Genomic DNA, 17973 nt, shown 5'->3' with positions numbered 1-17973 from the left:
CTTTGCAAATCAATGCATCGCACGGAATTCGAATCAATGGCTGTTCCCGGTTAAGAACTCTAAAAATCTGAGGTTAATGGCGTTGCCAGAAAATAAAAAGCACCGTAACACCATTGTACCAGCGCCAGTTGGGATCGAACCTAATACGAACTAAATACCTCTAACAACAGCCGAGCGCTCGTCTTCGGCGGCGGAGATATTCCGCGCTGCTAGACTAGGGTACGCTCTGCCACGAGGATGTCATGGTTTTAGCCACACGCTCGGCATGCGAGTGGGGGATTTTGAAAGCTACCGCAGATAAGGAAGAGATTTCTGCTTGACTTCCCGTGGCTTTGGTTATTGGAATTTAGAGGACATGCGCATGCTGGGCTAATGCGCTCGCTAGCTATCGCGCACGAATGACACGACTCGGGGGCATGCACAGGTGGGATGATTCCTTGACCAGTCGCCTATTCTTCCCTCAATAACCCCACTCCTTCATTCACAACTCTGTGTCCCGTCGCTTTCCACTTTCCTCCGCTACATCGGGATATCATGTCACCAATATTCACCATAAGCGCTCCATCCACTGGATCAATGTCCACCCATCTACCCTCTTCCCCTTCAGTCTCGACCGTCGGATCTGCAGCGCCATTTCCCGCTTTGGATGGCCTGGGTGGAAGGTACAGCGAGTGCTCGGACCCAGGTGGTTTCCGGTTCCCTGGGAGCGGGAAATTGGGTGCAGCACTGTTCGCGTTCGGAAGAAGAATCATGTGGACTGTGGAACAGACGTTGGTCCATTAAAGTCTATTCGCTCTGCTGGGCTCGCTGATCCGTGGTAATGGGTGAGCCCAGCCTCGGGGATAGAACGGGTATCTCCCGTGGCCGCCGGCAAAACCACTGCTAGGCGGCCCAGGAATCCAGGATCCAGGGGTCCGGTGGGGTCGCGCGCCACACCCGTTTAGCAGGCCACATTTACACAACTTAATTCATGCTCCAGGCACCTCGGCTTCAAAATCATCTTAGTCTCGTCACACTGTTGATTATAATAATTTGAGAGAAGGACGATATTGTGATATGTGACGAAATCGTCTCCTGCGTACGCCACAAGTGTCATGTAATCTCCGACTCGGCCCATATTTGGGGTCAAGCCCCTCCCCCATGGTGCCCCCAATAATTTACTGGGCGGTGCCGTTCTTTTTGCAGCCTTGTCGTCCCTAATCAGATGAACCTAAAGTAAGGTATAATTAAGGACTCCGCTGACCCTTGCTTAGCGCCTGCCAATGATCATCGGCTAACACATGGCTAATCTTTCCCATCTTGAATTTCGCCCGCCCAGAAACGAAAAAAAAGAATTGGGTCGAAACAGTTCCGTTGCGTCTTTCAACTCCTCTCTCATTCAACCAGCTTCAATCCGCCCTAGATGGCGGTTGAGAAGGCGAGTCACTCTTCATTCTTGTGGGACCTCACAACGAGCAGTGATGCCTCACTCTTTCTACCTGGATAATTATTAGACTTGTACACACATTCGTCCTTCGCTACCGATGTCGTCGACTCAACATTCTTTCCAGGACTGGAGCTATTCATCTAGCTTCCGGGACATTGACTCAAAGAGCTCTGAGCACTTCAAAGAATCCCAATCACAAGAGCACCAAGCTATTGCTGCTTCCGTCGATGAGCTTGACGAGTCAACCTACCGCTCACCATTGCAGCTATCGGCTATCGAGACTCTAAAGTATTTCGAGGATAGCAAGGTCTTGGACTTGCTGTCCGCCATTCGTCCGATACGCCATGTTCATAGCCCATGTCTTGAAGGCCTTTCTGGAGAACAACTTGACGCACTTTCACATCTGAAACTTTGTCCTGATAGTCTTGTCTTACTGTGGTTGAGATACTCTCGAGGTCGGGAGCAACCACCATCCTGAAACCCATAGAATTGACTCTGATACATAGTGGTAGGAGCGAGAAGTCAATCTCGGAACCCGCACATCAGCGGTCTTCCCACACCTCAAAGTGCTGTGACACGTAGCTCAAAAAATGCGTTACGGCGACCACTAAGGACGACTACGAGACCATCTTCTGCATTATCCGGTTATTTACCAGCCTACGGCGGCCAGAACTCTCATATCACGTCGACAAACTCCCTCGGTTCACATCGCTTCGTGAAAAATAACTCACGACAAGTCTTCACTCAAGAAGCTCGTCCATCACGCGTCACAAATCCACAACCTTGGAGGTGCGTAAATATGTTCTGCGATACACACCGGAACCTTCAGGTCTATACCACTTGTGATGGATGGAAGAGACACATGAAAGAACATGAGACAGACTGGCCTTGCATGCCGTACGGGCCGTTTGAAACTGCAGGAACTGGCCTGATCTGTGCGCTTTGTGGTTCAATGAACCCCAGCGAAAGCCACATGGCTGACCACTCCATTGGTGAATGTGGGGACACATCCGCTAAGCGTCGCGGCGTTTCAAGAAGGGCCAACCTCGAAGGGCATCTGCAGCGATCTCATGGAGTCTCTGACAATCGTACTCGCGGTCTTGCTGATAAATGGAAAAGAACACTCCGTAAGAAACATTATGCATGTGGATTCTGCGTCTGTATCTTCTCTACAATCCTCGAACAGTTGAACCATATCGATATGGATCATTTCAGGAAAGGTCAACTGATAAATGAGTGGAGTGCCACCAATGTGATTCGAGGCCTCTTGCTTTCACCGACGGTAGCCAGCTCATTCCAACATCTACTTAGCTCAGACCATTTTGCAAGTGACCGAGATCTTCATTGGGATAGGGATATGATCGAAGACTTACAACGAAGACTGGAGATGGCAGAGGATGCGGCAGAGACCCTTGCTTTTGCTGCATACAGGATGCTTGCATTCAATTTGAGCCGGCAGAACTCCAATGGGCAGTATCCCCAAATGATCCTCTCGGGTCTAAATTTCATCGGCCAAGGCGAGGGGTCAATGGGTTTCTTCGCTGATCCAGCCGAGAGCCTGGAAATGAACAGTAAGCATCAGATCGTGGAAGTTGCGCAAGGCTCGGAACATCCCTGGTCTTTGGATGGAGACCACATCGCAGCCCTTAGTACTAGCTGTTTGAGGCCGACATATGGGCTGGCATTGGACCGAAGTGATGCACCAGAAGCACAAATTAGCATGGAGTATCACGGGGCCTACCCTTTAGCGCCGGGAGGGTTCCCAACCGCCAGCGCTAGCAGTGCGACACGGTCGCAACCCGTTTGTTCACAAATTCAGATCCAACCAGCATCCAGTCTTACCGAGTTTAGCTCCCCGTCGGGATACGACAGCTCTGGCACAAGTACGCTCTGGCAAGCCACTCCATCGATTACACCTAGCCCCTTGCAATCTGCAGGCGCCGCAGATATGCTTGGAGAGCAGTCCAGGACATACCACGGACCTACTCGCAACACCAAGACGGCTGGGACCCTGCCTTTTGATCTCGACGATCGTGCACAGTCGTCCAGCTGGGAAGGAAGCTTATTTTTCTTCGACACTTGCGATCCTAGAGATTTGGTCAAGAGCTCGAGATAGCGCCTCTTCCAATGCATTTGACATTTTTAGTGGATATAACCTGCAGGATATAGATGGGTGCTGGCCCGGGGAAACGCAAATAGGAAATGGGGCGTGGGACAGGGGGGGGGAACTCATGACCAGTACTGGAATCAAGGGGTTCGGGATACGGTAGGAACGGTACGACAGGTAAACGAAGTGCTTTAGGTGTATACGACTCCGGTTGTGAATTTAGCGAGCGAGCGACTGAGGTTCATTTTTTTCTCTTCCGGTTTGTACAAGTGCTTTTACTATGATTTTCGCTGCCGTTTCCCTTACCCAGAAGCCTCTTGACGGGGCACCCTCGACTCTACATATCTCTACCATTACATCATTCCCGCAATGTCCTCGGCCACCGCATCAGATAAACACACTCCCGCTCGCGGCTTCCCGATGCGATACAACACTGGATCGGAAGAACGGCTGGCCACTGGATTCCGCCCTGTACCCACAAGTCCTCAATCCCACTGTTGGAAACCGTGGTGACGTGCGATGGGAGAGAAGCGAAACTACAGTACACAGTTCGAGCGTTCCGTTCTCAAGGCAAGCATAGGGAGGTTAACGGACGAAAGCGTTATTAGTTGCCAATATTGGACCTCACCCGTTTTACTCGGTTTCCCCAGTCTGGTCTCACTTCTTTTCCAAAGGCTAAATTGCACATCGCGAACCCGTTGTCTCTTCTTCAAGAGTGGTCCGGAGGCAATGTTGACCCTTTCAAGGAGGATATCGTATGACATCCTTGCGATGTTGCGCATTCCTTACCGTTTGTTGCGTTGGTCATATGTTGTATTCTAGGGGCAAGTGACGTGCGCGGGTTGGCTCTAGGTCTGGAACGTAGAAGCCGGATCGCGCACGTTTTGTCAAGACGAGTTGTCACGGTATCGTTTCTTTCCGTACGGGGCGAGGTACTGAGATGGCGAATTGTATATCTTTGACTCTTCCCGACATCTCGGGCTGTGGCCCGTGGTACGCCGGGGAATCGACCTGATATCCCCAACATCTCACCATGCCAATAGAATCAAATCCACGATCCCGAATTCAGCAGAAGGGCCAAAGTGATGCGTCCGAGTTTCAGTGACAGACACTCCTCGACCGACGCAGCTATGGGTTTCCAAAGCCATCTTTCAAAATCGACCATCGGTGAAATCCACCAACCCTTCCAACTTACAGGCTAAAACTTTCGCGTGTCAAACGTACCTACACCGACCACGCCACCCGCGGCTTGGTACACTGTCGACAGCGCATGTGGCGCTTCGGTCGCGGACCCCCGAAACGCCATCGTAGGTCCAGCATCCGAAATGTATGTCGGAAGGGGCAACCCCTTTCGCTCTACACTTTTCCGCTGCGAGGAACCCGATCCAGGTTCCGCACCGGTGAACGCGGGCTCCGATGTTAGACGGCCCGATCGCGCACCGTCGTCGAGTGCTCACGGGATCCGAATCCACCACCGGGCAGGCAAGCCAGAGCGTCGATCGGCCAACCTATGCCCTCTCTCCAAACAGTGCCGTCTCTCATCCTCCAACGAGACTCCGCCAACCGTGCCCCACCGCAGCAGCCCGGTCATCCTCGGCCGCCTCCGTGGGTCATCCTCGGCCACGCGCGAACGTCAGAGCGAGCGGTAGGGACCCGACACCTTTTGGCGGGAAAATTTCGGTTTCCGAAATGTCGTCACGGATCCACGCGCCTGATGCTCGGTGGGTCTTGTTCTCTTCGGTCGTGGCGTTCGGTCAGGTCTCGATGGTCGCCGGTCAGCGCTGGAGTGGGGGCGTTGGCGATATCGGGCAGGCGCTGGGGGGCAATAGGTTGGGACGGGCGGTGATGGAGTTGGTTTGGGTTTTGTTGTCCCGGTGCGGATTATTCTGGCAATGAATGGTACGGCGATGGATGCCGTGGACCCTTGGGTTTGACGCGAATGATACGGGTCCCCTGGTCGCGAGGGATTGGAGGATCGCTTCTTGATCGCCGTTGCCACCTAGAGGGCGAAGCTTTCCGGCAGATACGTTCAGGCTTTGTAGAGCGGAGAGGCCGTCTTGATTTACCTTTCCCACCGCGGGAAGAGGTTGTTTTGGGCACTTTCCGCCCATCGGCCCCTTTTGCGCCGAGTCTGTTTTTGCAAAAGCTTCTCAAGCTCTACGCAACAGCGTCCTCGGTCTCTATTCCGAACGATGGGGATTTCCTGCCCGCATGTTCCGCTTCTGTTCCGGTGGGGTCGGTCATCCTCTTGCAAAATTCGAACCTCTTCCGCGTGAGGTTTCAACTCCTTGTGAAGGGACAATGTGCGTATGTTATCAGTGACAAGAGACATCGAGTAGGCGTGTAGGTCAAGCTATTCCGATCGGGGCGGAAGGCCTCTCGAACCCGACTCGATGAGACTGCTTATAGGGTATGCGAAATATCTAAGTGGCAGTCAAGGGCAAGAGATTCGGATCTGTGTCCTATCATTATTATGAAATTATATGAATGGACTTTGACCGTGAGCCGAGATATGTCAGCCAGCCCACGGTTCTGGGGAGAAACGCAACCCCGCGTCGGAAACGAGTTGGTGAGTGCGCTGATACCGGCTACGCGGATGATCTAGATAGGGTCAGCCAAGATTTTGAAGACTGAATCTTATCTTTATACAGTTAGTTTTTATTTTACCCTAACGCTTTTAATGCGATCTCACGGAATATAGCATTAAAATAACACCCTGGTCAATCTTAAATGTTCATATGGAGGTTCAATCTTCAAAACGCTATATAAGTAGGGGTCAAATCGTAGGCAGGTATTTTATTTAGTGTCCGATCGACGTTTGCCTAGCTCCAAGAGTAAGCAAAGTCTTAAGATCCTAGTCTGTAGAACCGCGATCATTGGATCAAATGACTAATTTCTACATTTGACCCCTGCTAGCGTGGACCTCCCGAGCACACGCTGGAAGGGTGCATAGATTTTATGGGAAAAGGGGAAGTGGTTGGCAAAAGTCGTCTTCAAAACTTTGCTACCCTGATGTATTCATCCATGCAGTGCAGCTAGGTTCTCGCATGGGTCTCAGTAATATAAGGTATGCCGGTCGCGCGGGACTATCCAGTAGTGAAAAGCTTGCCTAGTGAACGTATGAAACGTGTGTACTCAGGTCTCAACACTACGGTTCCCAATTGGGCCTAGTGCGACTTGGCACTACCTACATAAGACCTTCATAGCTACTACTCCGTTCACACTGTGAATCATTATTCAGACTCTATCCCAGTCCATGACGTCAGCATAGTGTTCGATTGATCCTTACTAGTGACTAGTCTCAGTAATTCAGACTCACGGCTAGCCGGGGTACCACCTATGGCCAGCCCTACACTCGTTCCTCGCTTCGGGGGCCAATCATATCGCAAGCTCATTACGGTATACCCCCCCTTTAGAGTCTAAGTAGGAAATCCTAAAATCGCTATATTAATCGTTATTTTATATAAAGCACTCGTAATAATTGATCGAAATGCGAAATTCGCGACTTTTAACGATTTTTCCACGACTATTATATAATTCTTTAAAATTAATCGCGAGGAGAATAAGCTTATCGAGGTCGCTAATTAAGTATTTAAGTCTTTTATTAAAATCGAATAGCTTATTATTATTATATAAGCTAATTCGAGATTACGATCTTCGTTAACTATTACGAGCGTATTTTTAATATACCCCTTAGCTCTATAACTAGCGGGCCTTAGCGAAGATATCTTCTATTATATTATATCTTCTTTCTATCTATATAATTCGATATCTTAGTTATCTTATTTAATATACTTATATTAATATTATATTTATATCGATTCTAATATTAACGCTTATAGTATTTAATATTAATCGATTAATCTTTATTAGAAAAATCTTAGACGATAGTATATCGTATTTAGTATTATTAAAAGGTTATATAACGAATTAAGTTAAGAAATCTCTAAAATAGATTCGTTATATTACTCTTAGTTAGAAAGTTAGATACTTAAAATACTTTCTCTATAGAAATAGATATTAACTCGAATATACTTTACTTAAGAGTTAAGAGAATTATAGTATATATATTTTAAATAATATTAACGCGATTAGCGCGCTTAGAACGAGCTCGTATAAATATAAAATATATTAAAGATATTTAGATATTTAACTTTCTCTATAACGACGATAATAAGATATCTTTAAATTATAGATATTAATCTCTCTATATTTTATAATAATATTCTTTCTCTATATAATAGCAAAGTCTAAAAACTTTTAATAATTTAAATCGAAAGAAATTTAAAAATTTATATATTTAATTCCCCCGCACGAAAGTAGAACGAATTTTTATAAAATTTTAAAAAACGAGTAGCGGGTTAAGCTCTTCTTCGCTCTTATTAAGATAATATTCTAGATATCGCGAAAGTGCGGAGGAGTAGAGTAGTTGCCGTGATTTTAATAGTATCTTATATCCTATTAGCAATATTAATACCTTCTCTTATATAAAGGCCATGCTTAATACTCAGCTCTACGACTGATACTTAATGCCTATATATACGTAGAGATAAATATCTCATATCAGCTAAACCACCAAAAAAATGAGGCTTAGCAGGGTTTCCTACTCAGACCCACTGCGTGGGGCTACTGAGACTAGATCCTCACCTCCGAGAGCTCTTGCCGGGGTGACTGTCCTCACGAGTTCGACGTCTCGAACATCATGGCTCGAGCTTGGCTTCGACAGCCTCTTCAACTCAGCATGAGCGCTCGGAGACCCGTCGAATGATGGGAGTCAGAAGTATGATTTACCTTCAATGTATGTTCGGCACGACTTTACCGAAACTGGTTGATTATATGACATCATTCAAGAGCGCGTAATCAATGCTACAATTCTGGAAACCCGAACCATGATGATGGAATACGTGGCATTGAAGCCATTTAGGGGACGAGGTGAGACTGGTTAATGTTCGACGGTCGGCCCTGCTCTACGAGCACTCCGTGTTTAAGATCCTTTGGATAAAATATGTGCTGGGGCGCGGGCTTCCCAGTAGTGAAAAGCTTGCCGAGTACTGGTTTTTGACTGTTTAATTCTTAGGGAGACCCCTTAAAACCCCTCGGACCCTTCGAGGGCTCTTTAAAGACTCTTCGTCTTCGAGGGCTTCTATCGAAGAGGCTGTTAAAGCAAGCTCGAAATTTAATTATTTTAATAATATTTGATTGATTTCGAGCTTACTTTAATAGCCCCTTCGATAGAAGCCCTCGGAGACGAAGAGCCCTTAAAGAGCTCCGAAGAGTTTAAGGGATTTTAAGAGATCTAACCCTGAGAATTAAGAGAGATAGTTAATATACTTAGAGGGAGATCCTCTAAAACCCCCCTAACCCTTCGAGGGCTCTCCGAGAGCTCTCCGAGGGCTTCTACCGAAGGGGCTCTTCTCGCGAGCTCGATAAATTATGGGCGAATTACTAATTCATACCTCGAAAGTATAAATCCTTACCGAATCATACCTCCTAATTACTAAATCATACCCCTATATCAAATTTCACTTAAATATAGAATATGATTCGATAATTTGCTATTACTTAGGATATGATTCGATAAAGATTTATACTTACTATAGTGGTTTACTTAAGTAGCCTACTTATAGATATAACTAGGTACCTATTAGAAACTATTTCTTTAGAGTCTCTACGAAGGCCTAAATAGAAGTATCTATTAGAATTTTAGATATGTAATATATAGAAGTTATAATAGAACGAACGAATTAATTCTCTAAAACCTCTCCGAGGCTAGGTTCTAAATATAGTATAAAATTAAATGGCTGGAAAATATGATAGCTAAGATACGCGAGAGTTATATTTCGATAGTATCTATAGTATAAAGTATAGGATAATTTAAGTATTTAAGAGGGTCTCGAAAGTGTCTTTAAGGGAGTAAACTATTAGTAGCGACCTCTACGAAGGCTCTACGAAGGCCCTATGAGGAGTGAATATTTAGGTTTAAATAGAGGTATTCTGGCTATTAAGCGTAGACACCTTCGAGATTAACCTATTTAGCTGAGTTACTAATAATAGTATCTACGCTTAATAACTAAAATATCTATATTTAGATCTATAAAGCCTTTATAGAGTCTTCGTAAGACCTTCGTAGAATCTTTATAGAGGTCGCTATTAATATAAGCCTCGTAAATCTTAAAGCGTAGAGTATAATTTAGCCTTCGAGCAGTCGAAATTACCCTTACTCGACTTTCATCTAGTATTTTTAAACTAATAGAATTCTCCTCGAATGCGATTAGAGAAAATGTCTTATATCTATAATTAGATAGGCTAGATCGCGAATTATCTTCTTTATAGTTTAAGGTTACTTTAATAACTTATTAAATTATACTCTAAGTAATAGCAAATTATCGAATTATACTTTATATTTAGATGAAATTTAATATAGAGATATAATTCGATAATTAGAGATATAATTCGATAATTTACTCGATAAATCTTAATTTTTAATATATCTTTACGAATACTTTATTAAATTTTATTTTCGCTATATTATTTAAAAGTATATAATTAACTCTATAACTTTATAAATATATTTTTATTATTACTTATTACGTAACGTTAAAGAAATTAAATAGAATAAATTAATAAAGTTAATATTCGAGATTTAGTCTTATAATACTTTCTCTTTTAAATATACCCGTATTTAGATTAAAAATAAAGAAATAAGATATATTTTAGACTAGAAATCGTGAAATTCGATAATCTAATTGGTTACTAGCATCTTAGCGTAGCACCCATTCTCATTTTTAAGTCTTAAGTATTAAGAAAGCAAGCTTTCCAATTAAGCAGTGCTTTAGCGTGGGAAACGGGGTAAAAAATGAAAATAAGAGTGGGGGAGTGTGGAAGTCGATAAAGTTGACTCGCGGGTTCGGGCAAGGGTTCATAGTACTTGTATTCATATGTACTTTTGTCACTGGTAACACAACACAGAAATCTCTTAATCGGTGCCGAGTCTCACGTCCAATAGTTCCCGCGACGGCGCGAAACTAACAAAGTCATATCTTTCGGCCATATGTTTATCCGATATGGCGTCATAGTGATCAATTTAGCGATGTTGGTGGACGGAGAAGTTGTAGCGAAGCGTAGGATGCTGACTAGTGTACTAGCGTGCAGCTCAGGTTCGTCCTTGAAAATCGTTTAAAGGAATGGTCTGCCTTGTCACACAGCATACGTAAGTCGGTCAATACTTCCTCAACTCATTTACTCTCGCGGGAAGATCTTTTCAATCATCTATGATCTATAACTCATTAACCGTAAATTTCAGCGCCAGATCTCTGCTTGGAAGATTCTTTTCTGCTTTCCTGATCTTAGGGGCATCTGTCACCCGCTTCATAGAGGATCAGTTGGGCGCCAACAACAGACTCACGGGCCAAGTAAGCTATGCTATATAAGGCTAGCCTGCATGTGCTTCATCCCACATTGTATCACAATAAAGGTACATGCATCATCATGATAAATTAACCACCATCTAAGATGTAGAGCCAGCCGGAGAGGCAATGGCCGTGGCCAGTGATGCTCCGTCTACAAAAGCTTTCGCCCTCCATGTCTCACGTTCTACATCCGCATGTGCGCAATGGCCTTCCCCAGCTTACCTCGCATGCAGGAGAGCAGCTTCCAAGTGGCCGATACTCGATTAGTCAGCACTCCAACCACCTCCGCCATTGCTCCTACACAGGAGCAGCACATCGAAGCAATTGGGATTCTAAAAGATGAAGATGATGGGAACATCTTTGCATGGCTCAAGCTTGCTCGATCGCTAGGGCAAAGCCTTCCAAATCGCTCAGATCACGCATGCCTAACACGCGATCAAGTCCGAGCTATCGCAGCCTTGAGGCATTGCGCAAGCATCGACGTTGGCGCTTGGTTGTATTCAGCTCGCACCCTGAGTGCGTGAAAGAAGCACTACACCATGACCCAAAGCTGACTCTTCCTGTAGGCGGTTTTGAAATTGACGACGTGTCCGTCTCACCTCCTATTCACCAGTGGCTGCTCGACCAAGGGCATGGAGTCCAACCTATCTCGTCTGATGCAAGCACCCCTGGCCCAATCAACCACCCACCTGATCTTGAGCCCAAACAGCAAGCCCTTACGCAGGGCTCCTTGACGCAGCGTTGTCTTACGGCGACTATTCCACCCCCTTCAGCAAAGGCCAAGTACTACTGTACCCTCTGCGACTACGTCAGACCATTCAAGAACCAATCCGACTGGAAGAAACATGAAAGGGAGCATGATACGACCTACTTCTGCATGCTAAAGGGGCCAAGGGAAGCTACACAACAAGGGTCTCAATGTGCGTTCTGCGGGGTTTCAAATCCACATAATGATCACCTCTTAGAGCACAACGCTCAAGCGTGTCTGCAAGGACCGCCGGAATCCTTTTCCTCCAAAAGACGGCATGACATGGTCAACCATTTGAGTAAAATACATGGTATTCACCTTAAGTCTCAAGGTGAAGCAATCGCAGTGAAGTTCAAGTACACAGTGGAGAAGCAAGCCTGGTCTTGTGGCTTCTGCATCAGTACCTTCGTCACTTTCAACGACCGTCTGAGCCATATCGCTATCCAGCATTTCGAACGTGGTCAAACAATCGATCAATGGGACGCCACTAAAGTCATTCAAGGTCTTCTGCGACAGTCAAGCATGACCAAAGCTTGGAAGGGCAAAGTGGCATCCTTATCGGCTTGGGAGGTTCCAGACATTATCTGGATGGGAGATGCCATCAAAGAATTACAAAATGATCTTGAAGTAGGTCCAACCGACGAGAAGGGCGCAGTAGATTTGGCGGAAGCAGCCTACATTGCGTGCCGGATGAACTGGGGTATGGGAAACCAACAAGCCATGGCTGTTGCTGAGTCAAATGTTGATAGGACATTCGTTGCGACCTCACTCTCACCAAATCAGTTCCAAGCGCCGCTGGCATCTGCACCAGCATTTGGTTCCAACGACCGTCAGTCTCTATCAGCAGTCCAGGAATTCAACGAATTTTCTCCTAGTAGGCTGGCAACTCAGGCCACCTCCCTTGTGGACTACGGCTACAGTAGCGCACCCATGGCCCATCTGGACGACAGCAAGAACATAGCCCCGATAGCCTCTCCGTTCTGTCCTCAGCAAAGCCAGTAAGTCACTGGACATCAGGCCAACGAAAAGAACCGGCATGGAGAGCCTGAAAATGACATAGAAGAAACCCTAGTCTGGTCACGAACCCCAGGATCGATTCACAGCATAAATTCCAGACAGCGTGTTCACACGAAGTGATGTAAGGTCATAAAAAGCGTCAGCAGTTGGAGCGACAGTTTGGGAGAGTCACGATGCTTCACTAAACCATAGACTATTTGATTCTTCATGTTATTTGTTCCTCAGGGACTTCCTCCACGCGCTTGCATTCATTACTCTACCGCGCATGTTATAAAATGATTTACAAATACGTCTTCTATAGATAGATCCAATGATGGAAAAGCTGCTGGTTCCATAACGAAAAATTCGGCCGCGGTCTTGGCTAATCCTGCACGAATGTGCACGTCAGGTATTGGTCGAGAACCCACCACCTAAGGCTGCGTAGAGCCCCGGGTGATCAGCCCAGACCCCTTCAAAAATGATGGGACGCGCCTCGCTTCGACCCCTGTGGGCTATCCGAAGAAGGAAAAATCGGTAACTCCGACAACGTCTTTCTACGGAGGTCGGCGCGCGCAAAGTCCCGGTTCTGGACGCCAAAACTGCCAGTGCCCGAGATCTCGGATAGAGTAACGGCCCGCGTGAAGGTTCGCATGGACGATGGCGCTTAGATCTGCCTCGAGATCGTGCCTGATCTAAAGTAAGGCCAGTTTCGAGTAGGGATGTGATTTTACATGTAAGGCTAAGTGCCTTACAGTAATTACAGTATTGTAAGGCAAAAAGTGCGTGACAGCGTGTAAAATCATGTAAAACACTTAGTAATCCTTATGTAAGCCTTCTGATTGGTCAAATCCATGGTCTTGGCAATTCTCTGCGGAGAAATTTTGCCTTCTCTATTCAAATCCACCTTTTTACAGTCATCCTTTCACCATTAAGCCTTCTACCAAGCATGCCTCGCCATGGACCAAGCAATACAAGAGACCAGACGGTCTGGAATGCCTTCATCGAGTCTCGTCCTCCCTTAGGGGCTTCGGCTATGCTTACCAGCTGCAAATTTTGCACCAAATATTCGAATCTTGCCGTCAATGGCACACGCATGAAGAAGCACTTGGAGTCCTGCCGTCCCTACCTCGAGAACCCTGTTAATAACGACTCTCATATTGTCATCAAGTGGCGGCAAAACAATGGTCTCGCTCAGGAAGAGGAGGAAATCTACACATCCTTTTTTGGAAAGCAGGACAGACAGTCCAAAATCACCGGTCACAGCAAGCTGTCCCCCGAAGAAACTCAAAGACTTCATGAGCTAGCTGCATTAGCTGTCTATGTTGGAGGAAGACCATTGAGTACATACGACGAGTACTATTTGAGAGCCTTTATTACACGGCTGAATCCGGCCTACAAACTTCCCAGCAGAAAGGCCTTTTCAGAGGAGCTTTTGGATCACGCATACGAGGATCTTAAGAAGCTGGTAGTGCAGTATCTTAACGACAGTAACCACCTAAATTTCGTCACTGACGGCTCTTCCAACATCAATCATAACCGCATGACCAATCTTTCGGTGCAGACCGAAATGGGAGCTCTTTATCTGGAGTCTGTTGATATACCGGCCCTACGTCATGGCGGCCTGGAATTGGCTGAGCACATTCATGAAAGAGTGTTATTTTGGACCGGAGGCCATGTTGCACGCGTCAATTCCCTGGCTACAGACACCGAGGCAAAAATGCGTACCATGTGGGCCGAATTACGAAAGATGCCTGGCTGGGAGCACTGTTTATTTGTTCCATGTGACAGTCATGGTATTCAGCTACTTATGCGTCACGTTTCGGAGCTAGAATGGTTCGATAGAGTCTTCAAATCCGCTCAGTCTATCGCGGTCTATTTCTGGAAGGCTGATAAAATGCTAGCTGTGCTCCGTGACTGCATGAGGAAAGAAAACCCCGGTGAACGAGTCTACGCCCTTACACTCTCATGCATTACGCGGTGGGGTACTCAGTATCGTCTGATTAACTCTCTTCTACGAAGCAAAGCAGCCCTACGTCGTTACACACTTGATGACCGTATAGACAAATCAACAGCAAAGGCCCAAAGTGTCAACAGGCTACTGGAGGACCCTACATTTTGGGCTGAGTTGGAGGATTTGAAAGAGATCTTCGGCGTTATACATGAGCAACAGATTATGTCAGAATCAGGGCATGCACATTTGGGCTATGTATTAAAGAGGTGGAGGACCATTGAATCTCATCTTCGCCGCCTCTACAATCATTCTTCCTTTCGACAAGCCTCTCATGTACGACGTATTTTTGAGCCTCATCAAAACACCAAAGGGGAATGGCTAAAAGCAGTCTGGCATACTCAGTTCAAAAAGCAGGTGCTACCAATCCATTACGCGGCATTTCACCTAGATCCAGCTCATATCAGTGAGGGGCTGTCTGACAGCGAACAAAGTCACGTCCTTGACTTCCTTGATACTCATATTCCTGGTACTGAGGCTGAACAACAACAAGTTCGTGAGACCTTCTATCAATTCAAGCATCGGACGGGGGTCTTTACTGCTAACGCACCATGCTGGAAGGATAAAAGTCACTGCGTTCTCTTCTGGTTACGTGCCCAAACGATAGCTCCAAAACTCGCTACTTTGGCCTTGAGACTGTTCAAAACTCCAGCTAATTCAGTTGCTTCAGAGCGAGCATTTTCCATTCAAAACCTCCTACATAACAAGGCTCGGAATCGCACTCTCCCTGAGCGAATGAACAAGCTTCAATTCCTCTACATTAACGCCCGGGTTTTACGCTACAAGCATGACGCAAGAGTGGAGGATGAGGAGGCCCCCAGAAAGAAGAAAAACACCATGGCTACAGAGGAATCATGGCTGGTGTTGGACGATAATAGAGAGGTGGATCTGGAGGAAGATTATCTACCTGCACCGGAGCCTACAGGTATGCTGGCTGGCGACGATGAGTCCGATATTGAGGCGGGCGAGGCATTGGAAGACGTCCCATTACGTGTGACACGTACCTCAGATGTGTATAGCCTCATTTCTTGAATACGCCATGGCAGAAATCTCGTAGCAACTACATTATTCGGAAATGGTACCTCCCAATAGGAGGCTTTCAGGCCAAATATTAAGTACCTACTAGTGCCCTACTAGCGTGACCGTCAGGCTCATGTGTCTTACAGTAATTACACTTGTAATTACTGTAAAGTGTAATTACTGCAAAGTCAAAATCACATCACTAGTTTCTAGGCCTAATGCCTTGGCCTATGTAGAGTTCAACCTAGGCGCTCCCCAGAAATAGGTGGGGTACCTTGGAGTTAGTGGTGGACCTCCCCGCTACCGGGCCGCCTTCCGAAGGTAGGTGGGGTTAGGGTTGCCGCTAGCGCTGTCTAGGACTTTGCGTGCGTACCCGTTGTACTATCGGGGTAGTATTTAACGGAAGGTCACCGCTCTTCAACTTGGCTTCGCAACGAGAGGTCTATCGAAGAAGAATTTGATGACAAAGTTTCGAGCTTTCGGTTTTTTTTAAAGTCGCGCCGTATGGAACTTCTCCAAAGCGCTAGTTATTTGAGTACATTAAGGTCGGCAGAGGGTTTTTCGTAATGGTCTATGTAGGCTAGTTAGGTAACAAGAATACCATAAGTATCATTTACAAATAAAGATTTATTACAAGATTCAACGTATCTACCCTAAAATCCTCTTGAAGAATCTTTTTATATCAATTATTTTTCAATCTCATGATATCGTGGTTTAAGACTCCTCCCGGGAGTCTCCTGAGAAAGCGAGTCTTCTATAATTATTTCCGTAAATACGAATGCCAAGCCTCGTTTTCGGGATCTGGCTACTGTAAATTACATCCACGCTTTTTAATTTCTGACTTCAGATTCAAGCGATTTAGCTAAAGTTCTCGCAGGAATGATATTCTCGAGGTCTTACGGGGGGTGGTGGGATGTGATGGGACGGGGTGTGATGGGACGGGGTGTGAGGGGATGGGGTGTGATGGGATGGGGTGTAGGCTGTAAAGCAGTATTACGTCAAAGTGTAAAATACGGCTTAGTCATTAGTGGTAGGACTGAGAAGATCTCCTGATTTAGGGATATCCTGAGCGAAAATTCTTCTAATTTTTAAAAATACTCCTAGGATCTCTGTAAAATACGATATTATTTTACACTATAGCTACTTATACCCTAAGCCTTGTCAATGCGGGTCGAAATATTCCCCGCCTACAATTTTGCTAAGACTCTCCAGGTATGATTAGTAAAACCCCCCTGCCGACCTTAAAGTATCAAAGTAGGTGATAAAGTGATATCGGTTTAAGTGTTCCAGCGCCAAGATCTGTGGGCACGATGACGGTTGTTTGTTACTACACCGATAGTATGCCATATAGATATATCGTCGTTCTTTGGGTTATGCGAATAGAGGATAGCTCTCACCGGATGGATCGCTTTGCCGGACAGCGGAATGTGGGATTAGGGTCTCTGCGTCATCTATCAAGGACTGCGAACGTGTCCACAAGACACAAGTCGTGACTGCAGACCCTGCGTTACATGACACCTATATCTGGATGCGATACGTCAAAGGCAGGTATGAGGCGCACGAAACATGACACCAACTATGGCAGAACTCGTGCATGGGGACCCACGACGACGTCAACGGTTATCTTCCGCTTCCCAACCACGCGGCCGAGGATCCGAAACTGGAGGAACGGGACAATATGGAGCAAGAAGTGCAAGAGGCTGGTTGTCCAGAGTGGAAACTCTAGACTCGGAGAGTCGTCGATCTTCTACTTCTAGGCGCCCATCGATCTTCAAAACTATCTCCGCAAGGTGATCGCTTACCCTATACAGAACGCATGTTTGCAATTCTTCTACGCCGGCCAGCCACGATCGGCAGGCTGATCATGATGTCTCCAAGGATGCTGTCTGACCTGGAGGGCTGTGAAGCGATGACCGTTGTATCAAGCCCAGGTTGCTCAAAGGCAGGGTTGGCCACTGACTGTGGATCTTCGATGCAATGTTGACGTTAGAGAGTGTGAGGAGAATGATGGTGCGAAAGATGGGGGGATGGTGTTCTCGAGAGCCGGGATTTAGGAGGGTATGGTCGGAGATGGGTGCTGGATGGGAAGAGCGGTGGTGGTCTTGGTGCTGTTGTCGGGTTTGCTGGAGTCTGATTGGTTCGTGAACGCTTCGTGCGCGTAGGAGGGGTCGAGTGAGTATCTTGATGAACGGCGGCGACGTGTTGAGAGCCAGTGACTGAGTGGTTCCCGCGCATGCTTTCGGGGTCAGGTTCGAGGAC

The 17973-nt window shown here is 46.4% G+C and overlaps 2 protein-coding genes across 2 annotated transcripts; both read left to right on the top strand.

Moving 5' to 3' along the window:
• Positions 1-1523: 1523 nt before the first annotated feature.
• On the top strand, positions 1524-3542 carry HO173_011852 (uncharacterized protein; the record flags this gene model as incomplete). Its single annotated transcript, XM_037313729.1, has 2 exons — positions 1524-1881; positions 1939-3542. The coding sequence occupies 2 exons, from the start codon at positions 1524-1526 to the stop codon at positions 3540-3542; spliced, it is 1962 nt and encodes a 653-aa protein (XP_037159365.1).
• Positions 3543-11145: 7603 nt separating this feature from the next.
• HO173_011851 (uncharacterized protein) lies at positions 11146-12692 on the top strand (the record flags this gene model as incomplete). The annotated part of the gene is made up of 2 exons (XM_037313728.1): positions 11146-11458; positions 11509-12692. 2 exons carry the CDS (start codon positions 11146-11148, stop codon positions 12690-12692), a joined length of 1497 nt encoding a protein of 498 aa, XP_037159364.1.
• Between the last annotated feature and the right edge of the window lie 5281 nt (positions 12693-17973).

This window comes from Letharia columbiana (assembly GCF_014066305.1).
Source record: "Letharia columbiana isolate WasteWater2 chromosome Unknown Sc0000069_s0, whole genome shotgun sequence".
Lineage (NCBI taxonomy): Eukaryota > Fungi > Ascomycota > Lecanoromycetes > Lecanorales > Parmeliaceae > Letharia > Letharia columbiana.
This window is presented reverse-complemented; position numbering and strand designations above follow the sequence as displayed.